This window comes from Phyllostomus discolor, chromosome 8 (assembly GCF_004126475.2).
Source record: "Phyllostomus discolor isolate MPI-MPIP mPhyDis1 chromosome 8, mPhyDis1.pri.v3, whole genome shotgun sequence".
NCBI lineage: Eukaryota > Metazoa > Chordata > Mammalia > Chiroptera > Phyllostomidae > Phyllostomus > Phyllostomus discolor.
Window position 1 is genome coordinate 43,822,763 of NC_040910.2, and position 21,188 is coordinate 43,843,950.

The following is a 21,188-nucleotide window of genomic DNA, read 5'->3' on the forward strand; positions in this document are numbered from 1 at the left end:
GTTTCTTCCTTATTTTTTTTCAGAGCCAAGAATACTTTCCAGAACTTTGGGTAATTTATTCCATTACAGTCACTTTCCAAGATCATGAGGCAAAGGTCTCCCTCTCCATGCATTCAGAGGACTCCCTGAGCTCCTTCAGTCTGGAGCACTTTGCCTGAGAGGACCATCTTGCAGGACGTCCTGAGCTCTTATGGGTTTTATGTGGTGCAGGTGGATGCACCAACACCCGAAGTATCTTCTGGCCATTGTGTTCCCATGATGAAAATCACAGGAACCACCTCCTCTTACCAAACACAGTTTGAAGATATCATATCTACAATGATGACCATAGTGACTAAAGGACTTCTTTTTGAGAATTTTTATCAGCGTTTATTTGAGCCAATCTGAGGACAGCGCGGGAAAGCAAGATTTCTAATGTTGCCAAAGAACCTTTGACAACCAGGCTGGCGTAGCTTAGTGGATTGAGTGCGGGATTTGAACCAAAGTGTCGCAGGTTCAATTCCCAGTCAGGCCACATACCTGGGTTGCAGGCCACAGTCCCCAGCAACCGCACATTGGTGTTTTTCTCTCTCTCCCTCTCTTCCCTCTCTAAATATAAATAAATAAAATCCTAAAAAAAAAGAACCTTTGACAAGCAGAAGATTCACGGCCATTAGTGCAGGAAGCACATCAGCATTTTCTCCCCAGGGACTGCCGCTACTGGACCGTTCAGTTCCCACAGGTGCAAGTTGAAGTGGGATGCGGAGGGGCAGGGATGAAAGGCGATTTCCTCAGCATCGTGTTTCTGAAGTTTAACGGTGTGAGAGAGGAGACCAAACTTGCTCATCTTCCCCAGTGAACACACATTCCTAGTTCAGAAGGTCCTTTATCTGAAGCGAAGTGAAGAGTTAGGAGATAAAACAAAACAAAACAAAGCAAAAAACCAGAGGTATATTGGGTATTAGAAAATCAGACTAATTTCCAGGAAAACTGTTTCGAGGAGATTGTTTTCCTGATAGCTGTTAAAAGGAGGACGAAGAAAAGAGTATGAAACAGAAATCTCTTCTCCGTTTCTCAATTCTTTATGCCGAATATCCACACTTTCCTTCCCACTCTGTAGGGCGACACACAGTGATGCTGCTGCTCCTGCGGCGGTCCACCCGGTGTGATGAGTACTGGTTGCAACCCGAGCCCTCCTTGTCTCTCTCCATGGAGCTCACCTGTGGCTCTGGCTCTGTCCCTCGGTCTCCATGTGTCCGATGGCCTCCAGGGTTTCTTCTGTGTCCCCAGGCATGATGAGTTATTGCTGCAGTTGGGTGACCTCGTGTGGGGTTGTCTCTGAGAATACTAAGGACGAGCATTCCTGGGGGAATGGAGAGGAGATGGTTGGAAACGGTATCTGTGCCCACCATAAGGCGAGGGTGCCTGGCGGGGGGATGCCATCGTCGTCAGAGAGAACATTATGCTAACAACATCACAGACTCACCTATCGGGGATTATTATTTAGATGAAACCCAGTTTTCTGGTAAGTTTCATTATTTAGGAATTAAATAGTGTAACTGCAAGTAAGAGGTGGCTCAGGACCTAGGAGAGTGCTTGAATCACCACTGAGAAAACAACCTCCTGCTTGTATTCTCAATGGCTTTTTATTTTCATGTCAGAAACTTTTTTCATGTCAGAAACACTTCGTAAATACCCAAAGACATTTTTCCCCACAGAAATGATGGCTTGTTCTTGATTTCAAGGCACTTTTCCGGAATCCGACTGACGTTCTGGAAGGATCCCCACGGACTGCATCCCTGGTATCTGAGCCTGTGCACCTTTTTGGCAAAACCACACGTCAGACTCCAGTTGTGAACAAAGATCGAAATGGAGCCATATTAACTGTTGCAAGCAGTGAGGTGCCTTTTAGTGTCTGTGTTTGCAAGGAAAGTCCCAGTTGCCTGGTGGACTTTCAGCAGTACGTTTTGAGTGCAAACGTCCCTGCACGGGATGAGTTCTGGCTGTTTTGGGCTGCAGCGACTGTAACTCAGGCACCGGGGGTGGGAGGGTGCGGGGAGCGTGGTGGTGGTGAGGGGGGCGTTGCCTTGGGAACTGTCTGTCAGCTGTGGAGCTGCGGGAGCAGATGGGCGGGGCTACGCTCCGCAGCCACCCGGAAGTCCTGCACCATCTCTGTACGCTAGTGATTACTTCTCTCTTGCCCTTGGAACCCCACGTTTTCTGCTCATCTGTGGAGCTGTGATCTGTCCTGGTTGTGACAGTTGTAGGAAGGACTCAGGGAGACTCAGAAAACCTAGAAATGGTGAGTGTGCAGACGGGTGCAGATGCCAGGAGGAGGGGCTGGCCAATCGCCCTGACTGGACAGTCTTTCCATTGCGCGTCTGGAGTCTGGGGATCCAAGGCCCTTGGGGACTGGGCTCAGACTTCAGTCCCCTCGGGCTCGCATTGTGGCGGCTGGACTGGCAGCCGTGACTCCGGGTGTCAGGTCTGTCCCTGTTCACAGAGTCTTCAACCCCACGAGCGTCTTTGGACAGCCCTGCACCCGCGTTGTCGCCTCTCCCCACTTGGGGAGGTGACCACGGGGAGGGTTATTGCAGAAAATCTTGACTGGGTAACTCCCCCCCCCTATTTTTTAAGTAAAAAGAGTACACTTTAAAATAAAGATAAAACGTATAGCATAATAAATACAGAAACCAGTAAATAAATCATTCTTCTTTCTCAAGATTGCTGTGGCTCTTCGGTGTCTTTTTTGGTTCCATATAAATTTTTGGAATATTTGTTCTAGTTCAGTGAATAAGCCATTGATATCTTGATAGGATATTTGTTGAATCTCTTATTGCTTTGGGTAGTATTGACATTTTAATGTTATTAATTCTTTCTATTCGTACATTAAATATTATTTTGTATTAAGTTTCAGGTGTAGAACTTACTGGTTAGACAAAACTTTACAAAATGCCTCCTCTGATATTTCCAGTACCTCCCAGCATCTTGTGTATTTAGTGGTCATGTGCTAATTCCATGTTAAATACTGTGGATTTTAGCAAAGGCCCTTGCTAATGCCAAGTCTTAAGCTGTGTCTCAAGGTCAAGGCCCAGTGTTACAATGCTGCCAGAAAAACTTACTTTATGTGATTTTTTCATTTTAGTGTATATGTGTGTGTGTCCTAAAAACTGGTATGAAGTGACCCTGAGGCTTGCAAATATAGGAATTTTGCAGAGGTCTACATTGCCCCGCCTTCCTCATTCCTCAGCTCTTAACACTGGTAACTTCCTAGCTCCATGAAGTGAGACAGACAAAAGAAGATCAAATGGAGTCAGTAATAAGTATTATATAAACATATTATAATTCATACTCCTCCACAGCAATGTTTTCATTTGGCCAAGTGGACCTGACTACTTCAAATGGTCCAGAGTACTTCAGGACAATGTAGCCAGCTGCATTTTGTTACCAGTGGAATTTCCACAGACCTCCTGGTCTCTCGTGTTTGGTGATAAGAATAGACAAAAAAGCTTCCAGGTCTTTATTTTGTTCATATTCATTAACACTTTATGCAGGTGTGACAGTGTGCTTCATGTAGGGCTGCACCATGTGGTATTAGAGGAGATGAGAGTTTTCTCACAAGGAATTGATGTGCTTAAACTGGCAATATTTTTTATCTGTATAGAATTTCTTCAAAGAGCTCTGTGCCCTGACATTAGAGAGCAGTGAAGACTTGAAGTGATCACAATAAAAATGTAACAACAAATTCAATGTGTTTCCCGAGGAAGTGAGTTGTGGCTAATAAATACTAGTCTGACAGCCAAGTCATAGAATAAATGTTGGGGACCAGGTGTCATATGCAAACTTTGTATGGTTTGTGTGTAGATCCCCAGTGCTGTCTGTCTCACCCACCCTCCTGTATGTACATGTGTGGGATGTTCTAGGACTCCGTGGCCTTGGAGGATGTTAACATGAAGTTCACCATGGAGGAGTGGGCCATCCTGAATCCGACCCAGAAGAAACTGTACAGAGATGTGATGCAGGAAACCTTCAGGAACCTGGCTTCCGTAGGTAGTGATGACAACTTCTTACTTACTCTTTTAGTCAATTAGAAAACTAGTGTTGCTTGCTCATCAGTGCTGTTTGAAGAAGTGAAATATGGAAAAGAAATACTCAGATAACTAAATTAGGCATGATCACAGCTCATTGTGGACCTAAAATCTAGCCATTTTTCATATTCTTTAATAATTTATGATGTTTTTTCTAGCATGTATTTTAGAAGAAAAATGGGAAGACCATGACAGTGAAGATCAGTATGAAAAACATGGGACAAATCCTAGGTGAGTCACCCTGACATGAGGGAGCAGTGTCCCACCAAAAATCTTATTATGTCATCAAATTTGAAAAAGAGGCAAAGGAATCATACCAGCCCAGCTTCCAATTTCTTGATTCTTAGACTACTTTCATCAAAATTTTTTTCTGTGGGGGGGGCTGGATTGGGAGTAAAAAGGAGAAACTGTATTTGAACAATGATTAAAATAAAATAAAATTTTTTCTCAATTGTGACTTAGATGTTTAGTGTATAAAAAATAAATAAGTATACTTGGAAACAGTACATAGAAACAGCATTAGTGAATATTACTGTTTTTATAATCTCTATGATCAAGCCCAATTTCAGAGCTATTAGTATAGCCATTTCAAACAGTAAGTATGTGCAGAAACCCTATACTTTCCTTGAAATGGTAAAAATGTCATACTATTAATAAATCTAAAATCATTAATAAAAATGTATTAATAATATGCTTTTATTTTTATGGCAGTCATATGGTAGAGAGACTCTATAAAAGGAAAGAAGGTAGTCAATGTAGAGAACCTTCAGCCAGATTCCAAACTATAATGAAAAGAAGAAAATTGTTACTGAAATAAAATTACCTAAATCCAGGTTGTATAAACAAGTTTTCATGCATTATTCATTTTTTAGTAGCCACACAAGATCGCTCACTGGACCCAAATTATACCAGTGTCGGGAATATGAAGAGGAGCCTTATAAATGTAAGGAATGTGGGAAGACTTTCAAGCATCGCAGATATGTTCGAGTGCATGAAAAGAAACACAGTGCAGAAAAGCCCTATGAATGTACAAAATGTGGTAAAGCCTACAGGTATTCAAGTAACTTACATAGACATGCAGAAATTCATACTCGAGAGAAACCCTATGAGTGTAAGAGGTGTGACAAAGCCTGGAGTACACTCACCACATATAAAAGACACATGATCAAGCACGTTAGATGTGGCCCTTTTAAATGTAAGGAGTGTGGGAAAGATTTCAGTTGTCTACGAAACTTTGAAAGTCATGAAATGACACACAGGGGAGAAGAGCCCTATTATTGTAAGGAATGTGGTAAAGCCTTCAGTTTACTCAGTTATCTCATAAAACATAGAAGATCTCATGATGGAAAGAAGCCTTATAAATGTAAGGAATGTGCTAAAGCTTTCCGTTATCCCAATTTACTTAGAAATCATGAGAAAACCCATATTGCGGAGAGACCCTATGAATGTAAGCAATGTGGGAAAGCCTTTAGGAGTCCCAGCTACTGTCGAATCCATGAAAAAACACACAGTGGAGAAAAACCCTACAAATGCACAGAATGTGGTAAAGCCTTCAGTTTACTTATATATCTTAGTAGACATAAAAAAATTCATGATGGAAAGAAGCCTCATGAATGTAAGGAATGTGGTAAAGCTTTCCTTTATTCCACTTTTCTTAGAATTCATGAAAAAACTCATACTGAGGAGAAACCCTATCGATGTAAGCAATGTGGGAAAGCCTTTAGGAGTCCCAGCTACTGTCGATTACATGAAAAAATACACAGTGGAGAAAAGCCCTACAAATGTACAAAATGTGGTAAAGCTTTTGGTTACCCAAGTAGTTACCGTAAACATGTGAGAACACGTTGTAGAGATGAACCCTGTTAATGCAAAGAATGTGGGAGAACCTGCATTTATCACTCAGCTCTGCAATCACATGTGATAGTGCAGATTGGAGACGGACCTGTAAATGTAAGGACTGTTAGAAAGACACGCAGGGGAGAAAAGCCCTGTGTCTCATTTATGGGACATAATGGAAGACTCATTTATGTCTCCCAGTTTAGTATCAAGAATGAAAGAGCTGTCAATGTAAAGATTGTAGAAAAGCTTTCCGTCATCCCAGTTCTTTAGAAAACCATGAAAGAACTCGAACCTGAGAGAAAGCCTACTATGCACATAAGGAAAGGGGGAGAGCCTTTCACAGACATGTAAGAATGCACACTGGAGGCCCAGCGTGCACATGCAAAGAACATAGGAGAGCCTTCAGCTGTCCCAGTTGCTCGGAAAGCTGTGACAAAAACTTCAAGTAGAGAGAATTCTATTGAATGTAAACTGTGTAGGAAAACCTTCATTTTGCCTCACATCCTCACAACACCATGTGAGAATGTACACTGGCTAGATACTGTATGACTGAAAATGAAGGCAAAGTTTTAATAAATACTTTCAGAGCAGCTCAAAAACTGCCCTGGGAGGAAATCACATTACAGTAAGTACTACATGTAAGCCTGGTGCAAATTAATTCACATACTCCCCAAAATTCACAGCATGGAAGAAATACTATAGATGTTAGACATACACGGTCATTATGACTGACTCATTCTCACAGTGATTTTCTGTAGTATAGAGTCCACTTACTTTTGCAAATATGCACTGAGGTAATTAATTCTGTAGATAACTCTGTAAGCAAGCGTTTCTAAGTTGAATAGGTATTTTTTTCCTTCCTGTCAGTTAATAAACACTCTGTATTTTTATATTGAAGTTTGTTAGATCCATGGGTAAATGGAAGTGTTTTACTAATATACAAGTAGGTTCAATTTTTCTGTAATTTTGTAAGTGTTCTGCAAAGCAAGGAACATTTAAAAAATGATACTTTGGAGTTTGTTCATGTTTTCCATCTGGCTTCCTGTAGCAAGTATTGAATGAATATGCCTTATACACACATATATGCGTTCTACCTTAACAGAAAAGTGCCTTTTCATTGGCCTGAAGAGCTTCATTCCATTTTCTTGTCAATAAATGTTTTTTAATTTTTCAATGACAGTTGACATTCGGTATTATTTTATTCAATAAATATTTGCCACATATTTGTAAGTGTGTCAAGTTTGTTACCGAGTATAGTCCCATGTGAATGATTTTCATCCACTGTCCCTTGCTTTTGTCGTTGCTTCTGACTGGGACTTGGACTAGGAAGCCTGCATTTAGAAGAGAATACCTGTGACAGGACAATAAGGTCTAGACTTGGAGGTGACACTTCCTGACTCTGTCATATGACATGTGTAATGTTGTGAACTACATTTTCCACAGTCTGTTGCCTTTATGTTTGCATGTTAGAAATCAGCAAGGCCCAACCTGCATGAAACTTGAATGCAGGAGTGAGACAGGATTGGACTGGTTTTGAAGCCACTTGTGTAAAAGGAGACAGACAGAAGCATGGAGCTTTTGTGTGTGTTGGTTTCCCTCAGTCTTTGCCCTGCCAACAAGAATATCCTCTAATCCACTGCCTGACTTCCATTTGATCTCAGGAGTAAGCTTTACAGTTGTTCAGAATTCAACATTAAAGATGCAGCATAGGTTGGATTTTCCTGCAAGCCCATTTGAGCCCACCAGGCTACAAATGTTGACTGTAGTGGTTGAGACTGTTTTCTGAAGGGTACACCATTCTTTTTCAGATTGTATTTGTGTTAGGTCTACTTTGACAAGTAATCACCTTGTTCTGTGGATACCACTGTTGACTGTGTGATTCTGGCTCCACTACGACGTCTACAGTGGTGCAGTGCAGAGGGCTAGGAAACAGTTTGTTCTTCCACCACACTGTGCAGTGCCTTCTCTGAGCCAGTCCTTCCATGTGAGAATCAGTCCTTTCTCCAGTTCACGCAGTTTCTGGATGTTTGCATTTACTTGTGGCTGAACATAATCTCTCAGTGATTTCAATTATCTTTGGTTGCATGTGATTAAACTTGTGTGCATTTTCCTCTAGTAAATGCTTCTGTACTTTCTGAAGAAATAATAACCTTTTCCCAAGCACTCTTATGCTAAGAACTATTACTGTTTTTTATTTCCTGAAGTTATATTTTTTATTTAAATTTTTTCTTGTATTTATTAGCGTGACATTGGTTAATAGGATCATGTAAGTTTCAAGTGTACATTTCTATGATACTAGATCTGTATTTTGCACTGTGTGCCCATCATCTAAAGTCTAACGGTCTTCCATCACCATACATCCGGCCCCCTCCACTGCCCACCCCCTTCCCCCTAACAACCATTGCATTGCTATCTGTGTCTGCAATTTTCAGTTTTATGTCCCACATATGAGTGAAATTATATGGTTCTTAGCTTTTTCTGACTGAATTATTTTACTCAGCATAGTATTCTCAAGGTCCATCCACGTCACAACTGTCAGTATTTTGTCTTTTCTTATGGCTGAGTAACATTCCATTGTGTACCAAGTCTTCATTATCCAGTCCTCCCTTTAAGGGCACTTTGGTTTTCTCCATGTCTTGGCTACTGTGAATAATGCTGCGGTTAACATAGGGGTGCATATATCTTTGCGAATAGGTGTTTTTGAGTAGATATCCAGGAGAGGGATTGCTGGGTCATATGGTAACTCTCTGCTTAATTTTTGACGAACCGCCTGATTTTTCTATAGGGGCTGTAGCGCTCTACATCCCCACCAGCAGTGAATGAGGGTCCCCTTTGCTCCACAACCTTTCCAACACTTATGACTTATCTTGTTGATAATAGCCATTCTAACAGGTGTGAGGTGGTGTCTCATTGGAGTTTTGATTTGCATTTTCCTCAGGCCAGATGGGACTTGCAGTAAATGTCACTGGTTGGCCACCACCAGTGCAGCTGAAACCAGAAAAGTCAGTGATCATGCTGCCTGTCACCACCAGAACCAATAAGCAGAGACAAGGATTGAATCTTTATGGGCATTGAATTCAGATGGCCGGCAATCTGAGAAGACATCAGGTTACATGCCCTCAAAAACCAACTTAACATCTCCTTTCAGGCTGACCTTTTTATAAGGAGATGAAAGGGTAGATAAAGAGCTTGGGAAAAGATTAATTGGGTAACAGTTGCAGTCCAGCTGCGATTTTCCTAGTATGTCTTTACTTGTTGACCAACATTTCTTCATCCCAGAACACAATGGCTCAGATACCATCCCCATCGCTTGCAGACCCCCTGGGGCGCAAAGGTCAGAGTGCTCGTTGACCTCCTGGAGTCATGTAGGGCATGTGTTCCAGTTCCTGGAGTAATGGCCTTCCACATACACTTGATCCCTTGATGATCTTTTGGCACCGTAACTAATCCTTGAAAAGTGACTAAGAGCTCTGTGTTTATGGATTGCTTTGCCCCCACGAAAGGCAAAATCTTTGTACCAGGACAGTATGGCTGCTTTGGGACCAATAGGTAGCCTCTCTCTGGGAGGCAATCCCATTTTAGGAGCTGATTAGTCACAGGAGGGGAGAGAAAGCAGCCATAGGGCCTCTTGATTGTGTCCCCTGACCCCCCACAAATGACATCTGCTACATCCATCTCATGAGCTGGGATAAAAGTCACTGGTATCCCAGTATTGTCAGCCCCCCACTCCATGTGCAGGAACTGAAAGAACAGTGTCCCCACTTTGCAAACACTCTCACCCAGCACTTAATAAATCCCCTTCAGCAAGTGGGAGCAGCATTGGAGACGCTAACATCCTGATGTCCCAGCAAGAAAGCCCTTGTGCCCTGTGTCCCAGGCTGCAGGTGTCTGGAGTGGAGCCTTCACCACTGTGACCTGGAAGGAGTTGGGGAGGGGATGCTCAGAGTCCAATTAACACAGGTTCTCACATCTCTTATAAATCTTCATCGGTTTTCTTAAATAGATGTTCTTCATTTGCTATTTCCTTTTAGGACCATTCCCATGGGCTTTAAATGTTTGTTATTAAAATAATTTTTACCAGTTTTATTGGGAAGTGGGTCAGCAGAACTTCTCAAACTCTTGTGCCACCTTTAGTAAACACATTCCATGAAACTCTCACTAAATAAATAAATCTTAAAAAAAACCTACAGTTGATTAGATGAAGCACATTCACATTATGAAGTGTAATTTGATTTACTCAAACTCCACCTATTGAAATGGTAATCTCAAAAAATAAAAAATAAAACCCTGCACAGAAGCACCCAGTAGAATATTTGTCTAAATATCTGGGCACAGTGGCCAAGACACACTGACACAAAGACTGGCTTGTAGTTTTCTTCTCTTGCGGTTTCTTGTCTGGCTTTGGTATCAGGGAACACTGACCTCATAAAATGAGTTAATGGTTCGGAGACAGGCAGATGCCTCTACAGATTCACAGGGCCTGAGCCCACTGCATGCCCCAGTCTTCTTTCCTTAGGAATAATTTCCATCAGATACGTGGTATAGTGTTACTTACATATCTTGTTTGAGTCATAGAATGTCATCTTCAAAGCCAACAAGATTATTTCCTCAGCTCTGTTCACCACAGCATCTGCTAGAGGCCCTGTCACACTGAAGGAGATTGATGCTAATGAAATGTGAGAGCTCAGACACACACACACACACACACACACACACACTGTCTCTCTCTCTCTCTCTCTCTCTCTCAAGCAGAAGTTTTACATAAGCCTCAACAAAGGTCCAGACTTCTGTGTGTGTGTAGTTTGTTTTATTAGTTTTGGATTACTGCTTTTCTTTGAAGTTTTATCATTAACAAATCAACTGAATGGTGAAGAGGTCCAGATTTTAAGGATATAAGCACATAACCCCAAGACATACAAAATCATAAAGCCTTTGTCACTGGACACACATGTGCACACAACCAGACGCAGACACACAGACTCACAACCCCTCAGAGACAATGACCCAGACCCACACAGCCAGGGCCCCAGCACTGCTCTGCAGGTTCCTCCCTCCCTGGGACTAAACACCAACTGATACATTATATATCTTACTTCTCTCTGTTGTTTCTGGTTTCCAAGGTCAGCTTCAAGGACACAGGGATCTCTACATTTATTCCCTTAACTGCAGCACCTACTAGAAAGCCTGTTACACAGAAGAGTGATACTGAATAACTGGCCTCAAAGACTCACGCATACACTGGGGTTTTACACAAACCTCATTACATACCCAAAATATGTGATCTTAACACTGTGAACTGTTCTCAGTGCCTTCCCATGTGACAGAGGAGTAGGTCTTATGGCCCCCAAACACGTCCCCCAAAGAGAGTCCATCTGCTTGTCCTGAAAGGACTTCACACTTCCTGAACCGCACATTTACACTAAGATCATCTAAGAAACACAGCTCAGGAGCCTGGGGAGTTGAGAGTCAGGGCCTGGAATGGCAGGATTTATCCTGTTCCAAACCCTCATGTTGCTACAATCACTTCCCAAAAAGCATCCCCCACCCCTCCCTTTGCTTTCCCACTGGAAGCTCAGGGAGGACAACAGGGGTTGTGCATCCTCGGTCAGCTGCCACGTCCTTGGCTGCAGTCTCCTCAGTATGGTGGCTGTGGCCTGTGTGCATCACCTCCATGAGATCGCACCTGCGCACAGATCTCGTTGGGGTCAACCCTGTCCTCACCCAGCCTTTGCTTGCTGTCCATCCTTGAATGGCTGCTGATGAGGAGGGGGTCAGACTGGTTATGTAAATTTGGGTAAGATTTATGCTTTACCTTCTTCATTTGCATGATGGGAGAAAAAATGGGGCAGGGGGTCATGTGAGATACCAATTATTATAAAATCACATATTCTTTACACTGCATAGAAAACATAAATTAGCACTAAAAAAGAAAAAGGACCAATCTGTATTTCCTTTGCTGTTTAGTGAAATAAAAGTCATCACCATTTACCCCATGTTCCATAAAATCTCCTGGAAGTGTAAACATTTGGAAATGATCCCTGAAAACAGCCAAAATGAGCATGGAAAGCTTTGTGCATTCCATTGAAACAAAAAACTTCCAGCTACTCATCTGATAAATAGGAACAGAAAATTTCCCAGTTTGAAGATGTATATACCTCCTTTGCCGATACTTTGTCTGCAGGTCACCTCAGTTTCTCCTTAGATCATTGTCCTCTAAACATCGATGGCTTTCTGGTGTTTTCACCAGGAAACCACACTGGACTTGAACAAACATCACTCTACCATAAAAAACCTGTGATGGGCTACTGCGGTGCAATGACCAGAACTCTTTCTTAAACTGGGAGGAACCCAGAGGTTTCCTAAGGTACACAAATTGTGTCACTCAGTTTAACAGCAAAACAATATGCCATTTCAAAAGGGAATTTCAAATGATTTCAGTTGATGTTAAGTAGGAACATAAATATCACAAATACCACGGCCTAAAGCAGTGAGAAGTCCCTCAGGCCACATTCCCATGGCCATACTCACAATCAAATGGCACATGCTCTGAAACTCGCACCATGTCTACACGTTTATGCAAGACCATTGGCATTAATCCCAGGAATGCAGAACCTTTGGTATTGCTGTCCATTGTTTAAATTGACACTTGAGCAGATCCTCAAGTCCTTAAGATGTATTAGATGGGGAAAAAGATGGTCAGTGATGACATCCCCATTCACTGGGGCCCCTACCCTCCATAATGAAGATGTATGATCCACCCCAGTTCCCTATTATCTCACCTGTCATTGTTTCCTTACTTTCAACACCTCTATTTTCTTAGAAGCCAAAGCTTTCTCACTTAACCATCTCTCTTTTTGCACAAAAACATAAGCACCAAGAGTTCAAGAACTTTTTTCTTTGTGCCTGTATATCCACAGCCTAGAAAGACTCAAACATTTGTGCTAAATTGGGTATGTTTTCCATTTAAACTGCCTGGAATGTGCAGGATGTTGAAACAGTAACATTAAGATCATACTTTCACACTGGCCAGGTAGCTCAGTTGGTTAGAGCATCATCCTGATGCCCCAAGGCTCAATCCCTGGTTAGGGCACATACAAGATTCAACCAATGAATTCATAAATAAGTAGAACAAATCAAAGTTTCTCTTTTTTCACTCTGTTCCTCTCTCCCTAAAATCATTTCTTTTAAAAAGGTAAATAGGAAAAAGAAGATCACACTCTCTCAGTAAGAATGGCTTTATTGGAAGAGGGATCCTAATATAGCCCTGCAGCCTGGAGCTCATGGGGCTTTCGGCAGGCTCAGAGAGAGGAGGTTGGCTGTAGCTAGCACTTCCTTAGGCCAGATGGAGCAGAGTCTCCGTGGGCACTCCTGAAGGGGTGACTAGTGTGACCTGAGCCTGAGCCTGCAGAAAGGCCTGGGCAAAGGCACAGTGCAGGGGTTCTGCAGTGGCTGTCAGGCAGTCAGTATTCCAAAAAAGAAACAAAGCCACAGAGCCCTGATGGCCCTTACACTGCCAAAACTTGCTTCCTGTCACCCTTGATGTCAGGTTTCGGAGCACATTAAATAAAACCCAAGAATTATTACCACAAAATCACTATTTCCCTCTGTGACTGACCCCTGGTTGGGGCATGTGAAGAAGGACCTTACAGAGGTCCCAGGTTGCCATTATGGAGAAGCAGTGGTCAAACCCCACCCCCAACCATCCTGGGACAGAAGCCAGAGGTCAGCTTTGGGATTTCAGAATTAAAATATTTGTGATTCAGCTCCACTTACTGGAAAATAGTAAAAAGACCTCTTCATAGAAATCTGCTCATGAAGTGCCAATACATAGATGTCTAGACAGAAAATGAGCTCATTAAATACCATGACTAACCAACAAAGCGAGGCAGCTCAGAAAGAAAATGAAAACCTCCAGAAAGCAAACAGGAACTCATGTAAATGTGTTATATAAATGAAAGAGAGTTCAAGATTGCAGTTCTGAAAATACTCAATGAGATGCAAGAAAATACAGACAGGAAATGTAATGCACTCAGAAAAAAATAATGAACAAAACAAGTACTCTACCAAAGAGATAGAAACTTTAAAGGGCATTAGAAATGAACTTCTGAGCACAAGAAATAGAGCTGACCAGATGGAGGAAAGAATTAGTGATATTGAGGATAGGAATCTAGAAATGACACAAAGGGAAGAAGACAGAGATCTGAGCATTAGAGAAAAAAAGAAGGAAGGAAGGAAGGAAGGAAGGAAGGAAGGAAGGAAGGAGGGAGGGAGAGAGGGGGAAAAGGAAAAGTAAAGAAAGAGCTCCATGAGAACTATCTGACTCCAAAGGAAAACACAATATAAGAATAATAGGCATATCAGAAGAAGAAAAGAAGGAGAAAACAAATAGTGGATGAGAACTTTCAAAACCTATGGAAAGAGCTAGATCCTCAAACCCAAGAAGCAAACAGAACATCTAGTTATCTTGTAATCTAAAAAGCCTCTCTCCACAGCGCATTGTATTAAAACTGTCAAAAACTAATAACAAAGAAAAAATTCTCAAAGCAGCCAGGGAAAAGAAGGCAGTGACATACAAAGGAAAGCCCATCAGGTTATCATCACACTTCTCAGCAGAAACTCTATTGAGCCAGAAGAGAGTGGAACCAAATATTCAAACTACTGAAACAGAGAAATCATCTGCCAAGAATAATATATCCAGCAGAGTTATTCTTTAGATCTGAAGGAGAAGTAAGGACTATTCCAGACATACAGAAGCTGAGGAAATTGCCACCAGAAGACTCCCATTGCAGGAAATATTCAAGAGGGTTATCCTACCTGAAACCAAAATCAAAAGTTCACAAAACTAAAAGATTAAAAAAAAAGTTACAGCCTAAACAAGGATAATTTACAATAACAAAAACATAAAAGGGGGTAAGTGTTTGAAATGACAAAGGAGGATGGAGGTCAGATGCACTAAAAAGGGAAAAACCACTGTATATATGCTACTTTCTTTTTAATAAAACTAATGGTAAACACACATAAGCCCCAAAACTGAGACACATAGCTTACAAAAAGGGGAATCAGAGGAAAGAAGTATGGAATAACTCTTCAAGTCAAGATGGCAGTATAGGTAAACACAGCTCACCTCCTCATACAACCACATCAAAATTACAACTAAAATGTAGAACAGCCACCACTCAGAATGGTAAGAAATCAAGTTGAAGGGAAGTCTGACAATTACAGAATTAAAGAAAACACATCCATCCAGGACTGGTAGGAGGAGTGGAGACATGGAACGGGCTGGTCCCACATCCACATGTTGTAGATAAAAATCCATGAGGAATATCTCGGGAGCAAGGAGTCCCAGCCCCACACTAGGTCCCCTAGCTCAGTGTTCCAGTGCCAGCATAAGTCCTCATAACTTCCAGCTGCAAAAACCAGCAGGGATTGAGTCAGTGGAAGAAATTTCTGGAGTCTCAAGCAGTTCCTCTTAAAGGACCCACACACAAACTTACTCGATTCACTCCCTCTGAGCTGCAGTACTGCGGTAGCAGTTTGAGAGGCACCAGTGGCATACAGGGAGAAAGTGAAGTTATGGCATCAAGGCAAGAACTGGGGAACAGCTCTCTCCCAGACAGATATTAAGAGTAGTTCTAGTTCTAAGAAGAATGTCACTGACATTTTAATAAGGATGCATTGAATCTGTATATTGCTTTAGGTAGTAAGGACATTTTAACAATATTAATCCTTATAATCCATGAGCAAAGTATATCCTTCTATTTACATGTATCTTCTTCAATATTTTTCTTTAATGTCTTACAGTTTTCCGAGTACAGGCCTTTCATCTGTTTGGTTAAATTTATTCCTAGATATTTTATGCTTTTGATGCAATTACAAGTTGTCCCTTTTCTGAACCTTCCCCCCCAAAGAGCCACAGAGTTATATCTGAGTCTCCATCACCTGGCTAACACTATTTTCCCCACTCCGGAGATCCCCAGAGACTCCTTCCACCCAACTTATAAGACTACCCAAGCTGCTTTTCTATATAAATGTCTGGTCTTGGCTAATGCTTGACAATTTCCTAAATCCTCTCAAACAAGCAACAGCCAGCCTCAGTGAGCCCCCTGCCCCCAGACCTCTTGCTAAACAGCCCCAGGCCCAACACTAGCAGCAACCATCCTAGATTTACAGCTTGACTTCACCTGGGAATCTCTAAGTCCAGCACAAGTACCAGCCATCTCAGATTGCTTTATAGCTTATGCATGGTGGCCTAGGGCAAAACATAGCTGGGGGGCTGCACCATCCAGGAAACCTCAGAGTCTGCACATGCAGTGGACAGTACAGACCATGTTAGAGCACTACCACCCTGACCCTGCACAGCTGGGAGACAGCTCCACGAAGGACGGAGGTTGGTGGTCACAGACAGTCCTTCTAGCTGACTGGCCTAGGTAAATTCCTCCAATTGACCTGCCAACAACAATCAAGGCTCAACTACAAGAGGAGGATGTATTCAGCCCACACAGAGGGCAAACTTCAAGTACCCAGCTTGGGTGATAGGGGAGACTGTGCCACTGGACCCTACAGGACACCTACTACATTAGGCTCTGCCACCAAGACACAGAGTCATAGCAACTCCACCTAATACATAGAAACAAACACAGTGAGGCTGACAAAATGCGGAGACAAAGAAACATGGCCCAAATGAAAGAATAGATCAAAACTCCAGAAAAAGAGCTAAATAAAATGGAGATAGCAATCTATCAGAAGCAGAGTTCAAAACACTATTTATAAAGATGCTCAAGGAACTTAGCGAGGACCTCAGCAGCATATAAAAAGATCCAGTCAGAAATGAAGGTTACACTAATTAAAATAAAGAAAAATTTACAGGGAAATAACAGTAAAATGGATGAAGCCAAGGATCAAATCAATGATTTGGAATATAAGGAAGTAAAAAACAAGCAATCAGAACAAAAAGAAGAAAAGTGAATTTAAAAAAATGATAATGTAAGCAGCCTCTGGGACAACTTCAAAAGGTCCAACATTAGCACCACAGGGGTGCCAGAATGAGAAAAGAAAGAGCAAGAAATTAGAAATCAATTTGAAAAAATAATGAAAGAAAACTTCCCTACTTTGGCGAAGGAACTGGATATACAAGTCCAGGAAGCACAGAGGGTCTCAAACAAGATGGATGTAAAGAGGCCCACTCCAAGACACATCATAGTTAAAATGTTAAAGGTTAAAGATAAAGAATCTTAAAAGCAGCAAGAGAAAAGCAGTTAGTTACCTACAGAGGAATTCCCATAAGACTTTCAGCTGATTTCTCAAAAGAGATTTTGCAGGTTAGATAGGATTGGCAAGAAATATTCAAAGTCATTGACCTACAGCCTCAAAAGCAGGGATCTACAACCAAGATTGCTCTACCTAGAAAAGATATTTAGACTTAAAGAGCCAACAAAGAGCTTCCCAATGAGAAAAAACTAAAGGAATTCATCATTACCAAGCCATTATTATATGAAATGTTAAAGGGACTTGTTTAAGAAAAAGAAGATCAAAACTATGAACAGTAAAATGGTGATAAATACATATCTATCAACAATTGAATCCAAAAACAAACTAAGCAAACAAGAAGAACAGACACAAAAGCATGGATACAGAGACCATTTGGTGGTTGCCCAATGGGAGGGAGGTGTGTGGGATGGGTGAAGAGGTATGGGAATTAAGAAGTACAAAGAGATAGTTGCAGACTAGCCATGGGAATGTAAAGTACAGTACTTAAGAAATAGAGTAAACAAAGAACTTACAAATGGACATGAACAATGGTGTGGGGATTGCCTATGGGAGTGGGTGTTGCTGAGTGGAGGGGAACAAAGGGGGAAAATTGGGACAACTATAATAGCATAGTCAATAAAATGTATTTTAAAAAATAACCACCAAACAAAAACAACTGATAGAAACACAAAAGAAAAGAACCAATAGAAGCACAAACCTACCAGAAAACAAAGGATAAAATGGCTATGGCAAATCTTCATACATCAATAATTACCCTAAATCTAAATGGACCAAATTCACCAACAAAGAGGTACAAAGTAGCCAATTGGATCACAAAAACCCCCAACCATATAAGCCTTCAAGAGACACATCTAAGCTGACATGATTCTGTACATAAGAAGCCATAAAGACGTCACAAAAAAAAACTATTAGAAACAATAAACAATTACAGTAAAGTTGCAGAATACAAAATCAATGTACAAAAATCCACTGCTTTCCTGTATACTAGTAATAAAACTTGAGAAAAGGAATTTTTTTAAAAAAATCCCCCTTTTTTTGCAATTGCAACCAAAAGAAAAAAATACCTAGGAATAAATTTAACAAAGGATGTGAAAGACTTTTACATTAAAAACTAAAAAGCATTATTAAAAGAGATTGAAAAGGACACAGCAAAACAGGAAGATGCTCTATGTTCATGGATGGAAAAACATAGTTCAAATGGCCTTATTACCCAAAGCATTATACAAAATTAATGCAATCCCAATCAAAATTCTAAAGTCAGTTTTAAAACAAACAGAACAAAAAAATCATCACATTTATATGAAATCACAAAAGACCTCAAATAGACAAAGCAATTCTCAGGAAAAAAACAAAGCTGGAGGTGTCACACCAGCTGACTTCAAATTATACTACAGAGCTACAGTAATCAAAACAGCATACCTTTGGCAGAAACACAACCATGGAGATCAATGGAACAGAGTTGAAAGCCCAGATATAAAGCCAGATGTATATGAACAGATAATTTTCAATGAAGGAGCCAAAATACACAATGGAGAAAAGAAAATCTCTCCAATAAATGGTGCTGAGAAAATTGGAAAGCCACATGCAAAAAAAAAAATGACTACAGTTTGTCCTTATGCACAAAAATTAATTCAAAGTAAATCAAAGACCTGAATATAAGATCTGAAACAATAAATTACATTAAAGAAAACACAGGTACTAAACTTATGGACCTTGGTCATAGAGAACATTTTATGAATTTGCCCCCAAAGGCAAGGGAAATAAAGGCATAAATAAATCGGTGTGACTATATCAAACTAAAAATGCTTCTACATAGCAAAAGAAACCAACAACAAAACAAAGAGGCAGCTGTTGAATGGAAGATGGTATTTGCAAACAACAGCTCCAACAAAAGTTTAATATCCAAAATGCAAAATAGCTCATACAATTCAACAACAAAAAATCCAGTTTAAAAATGGGCGCAGGACCTGAACAAACACCTCTCCCAAGAAGACAACACTTGGCCAACAGGTATATGAAAAGATGTTCAACCTCACTATCAGGGGTGAGTGGCCAGTGAATTTTTACCACAACCCAGACTTTCCCAAGACAGGGCATGCAGGAAGAGGAGGGTGTGCTCACATGCACGCTGTGTGAGATCAAAATGCAAACTGTTTCTCTGCTGTTTGTTTACACAGCAGGCTCACATCTGAGAACAGTTCTGGGAACAACAGCTTTCCACGTGCATTGATCACTTAAACCTCTCAACTATGACTGAGGCTAAAATCTTTAACTCTTGAGTTTCCTTATCTTGGCCAGTCCTCTGGGTTATTTCTTTGGAATTGACAATGAACAGATTTTCTCAGACCTCAACTTTTTGTGTAACAGTTTGGAACTAAACCTGCAATATCTCTGAAGTATGCCTGTACCATTGGTTAACCAGTGTCATCCTAATAAATTCAGTAAAAAAAGGAAAAAAAATAAATAAAAATTAAAATGATGTTATGGACTTTTAAAAAGATATATATTTACAATAAAATAAAAAGTAATAAAATAGTAGGAATAAGTTTAACAAAAGAAGTACAAAATGAATATCTGAAAACTGCAAAATATGTCAAAATAAATAAATGTATAAATAAATGGGAATATATTCCAATTTCACAGATCAGGAGACTTAACATTGTTAAAGTGGCAGATGAATCCCAAAATCATCTAGAGATTCAAAAAAATACTTATAATACTAGCTGATTCCTTCACACAAATTGGCAAACTGTTTTGTTAAATATTATAGAGAATTGCAAGGGGACCAGATTAGCCATTGCTGGTAGGTTAAGGAGTTGGGAAAAAGCAAGGTGGAGAGACCCCTATGATTGGATTAAAAGAGTTAACACAGTAAATTGGGATGGTATACAGACAACAAAGTCATGTGCTCCCTTTGTGGGGTCTGGAAAACAGGATTACTATATTTTGCTGTGTACAGTGTGTACTTTTTTGACCAAATTTTTTGAGGGAGAAATAAGGATGTGCATTATACATGGGTATAATGATTACACATCATGGGTATAATAATCCTGTGCATTATGGGAACAAAAAAGTGGGTGCACGTTATACACGGCAAAATAAGGTATTCTGGAACATCAAAGATGTATTTTTAAAAAGACCAAGAAAAAAAAGTGTGTTACCCTAGATGCACAAGAGCAATGGACAGGGCTTGCTTAAGGCAAGGATAAACATTTCACTGGGGAAGTTATATGCCTGGGGCGTGACTACCCACTATGATATGCCTGGTTAGGAATTTATGATCAGGTCAGTCTGTGTTACTCCAGTGAACACACCAATGGTATGAAAGTGAAGCAGCCCTTGTTGCTGACGTGGAGCGAGTTGTAGTGGTCTGGATAGAATATCTAACCAGCCACAATAATTCCTTAAGTTAAAACCTAATCTAGAGCAGGCCCTACCCCCCTTCACTATGAAGGCTGAGCCCTGGTTGGCATGGCTCATTTGGTTGGTCATCTTCTCACAAAGCAAAAGGTCATCAGTTTGATTCCCAGTCAAGGCACATGCCTGGGTTGCAGGCCATACGAGAGACAATTGATGTTTCTCTTCCTCTCTTTTTCCCTACCATCTTCTCTCTCTAAATAACTAAAATCTTTAAAAAAAGTTCTCTGAAGGCTGAGAGAGTGAGAAGTTGCAGAAGGAAAGTTTAAAGCTAGCAGAGATTAGGTTACTATATAAGGAAAGAAGCCACCTCCAAAACATAACAGTGTAAGGTGAAGCAGTAATTGCTGGTGTAGAAGCTGCAGCAAGTTATCCTAAAGATCTAGAGAAAATAATAAAGGTGGCTACACTAAAATACAGATTTTCAATGTAGACAGAACAGTTGTATATTCGAAGAAGCTGCCAGCTAGGACTTTCATAGGTAGAGAAGAGAAGCCAATGCCTGACTTTTGAAAACAAGGGGACTCTAGGGGCTACTGCAGTTGGTGTTTAAGATAAAGCCGATGCTCATTTCTCACTCTGAAAATCTAGGGCCCC

The 21,188-nt window shown here is 40.8% G+C and overlaps 1 protein-coding gene across 1 annotated transcript in view; it reads left to right on the forward strand.

Moving 5' to 3' along the window:
* The first annotated feature begins 2,109 nt into the window (after positions 1 to 2,109).
* The window catches only part of LOC114503488 (zinc finger protein 709-like), a 155,543-nt gene continuing 136,464 nt past the window's right edge, over positions 2,110 to 21,188 (forward strand). The window contains exon 1 of the mRNA XM_036034381.1: positions 2,110 to 2,281. Within this exon, the coding sequence (XP_035890274.1) occupies positions 2,279 to 2,281 (3 nt within the window). The 5' untranslated portion in view covers positions 2,110 to 2,278. The remainder of the gene's footprint in view (positions 2,282 to 21,188) is intronic.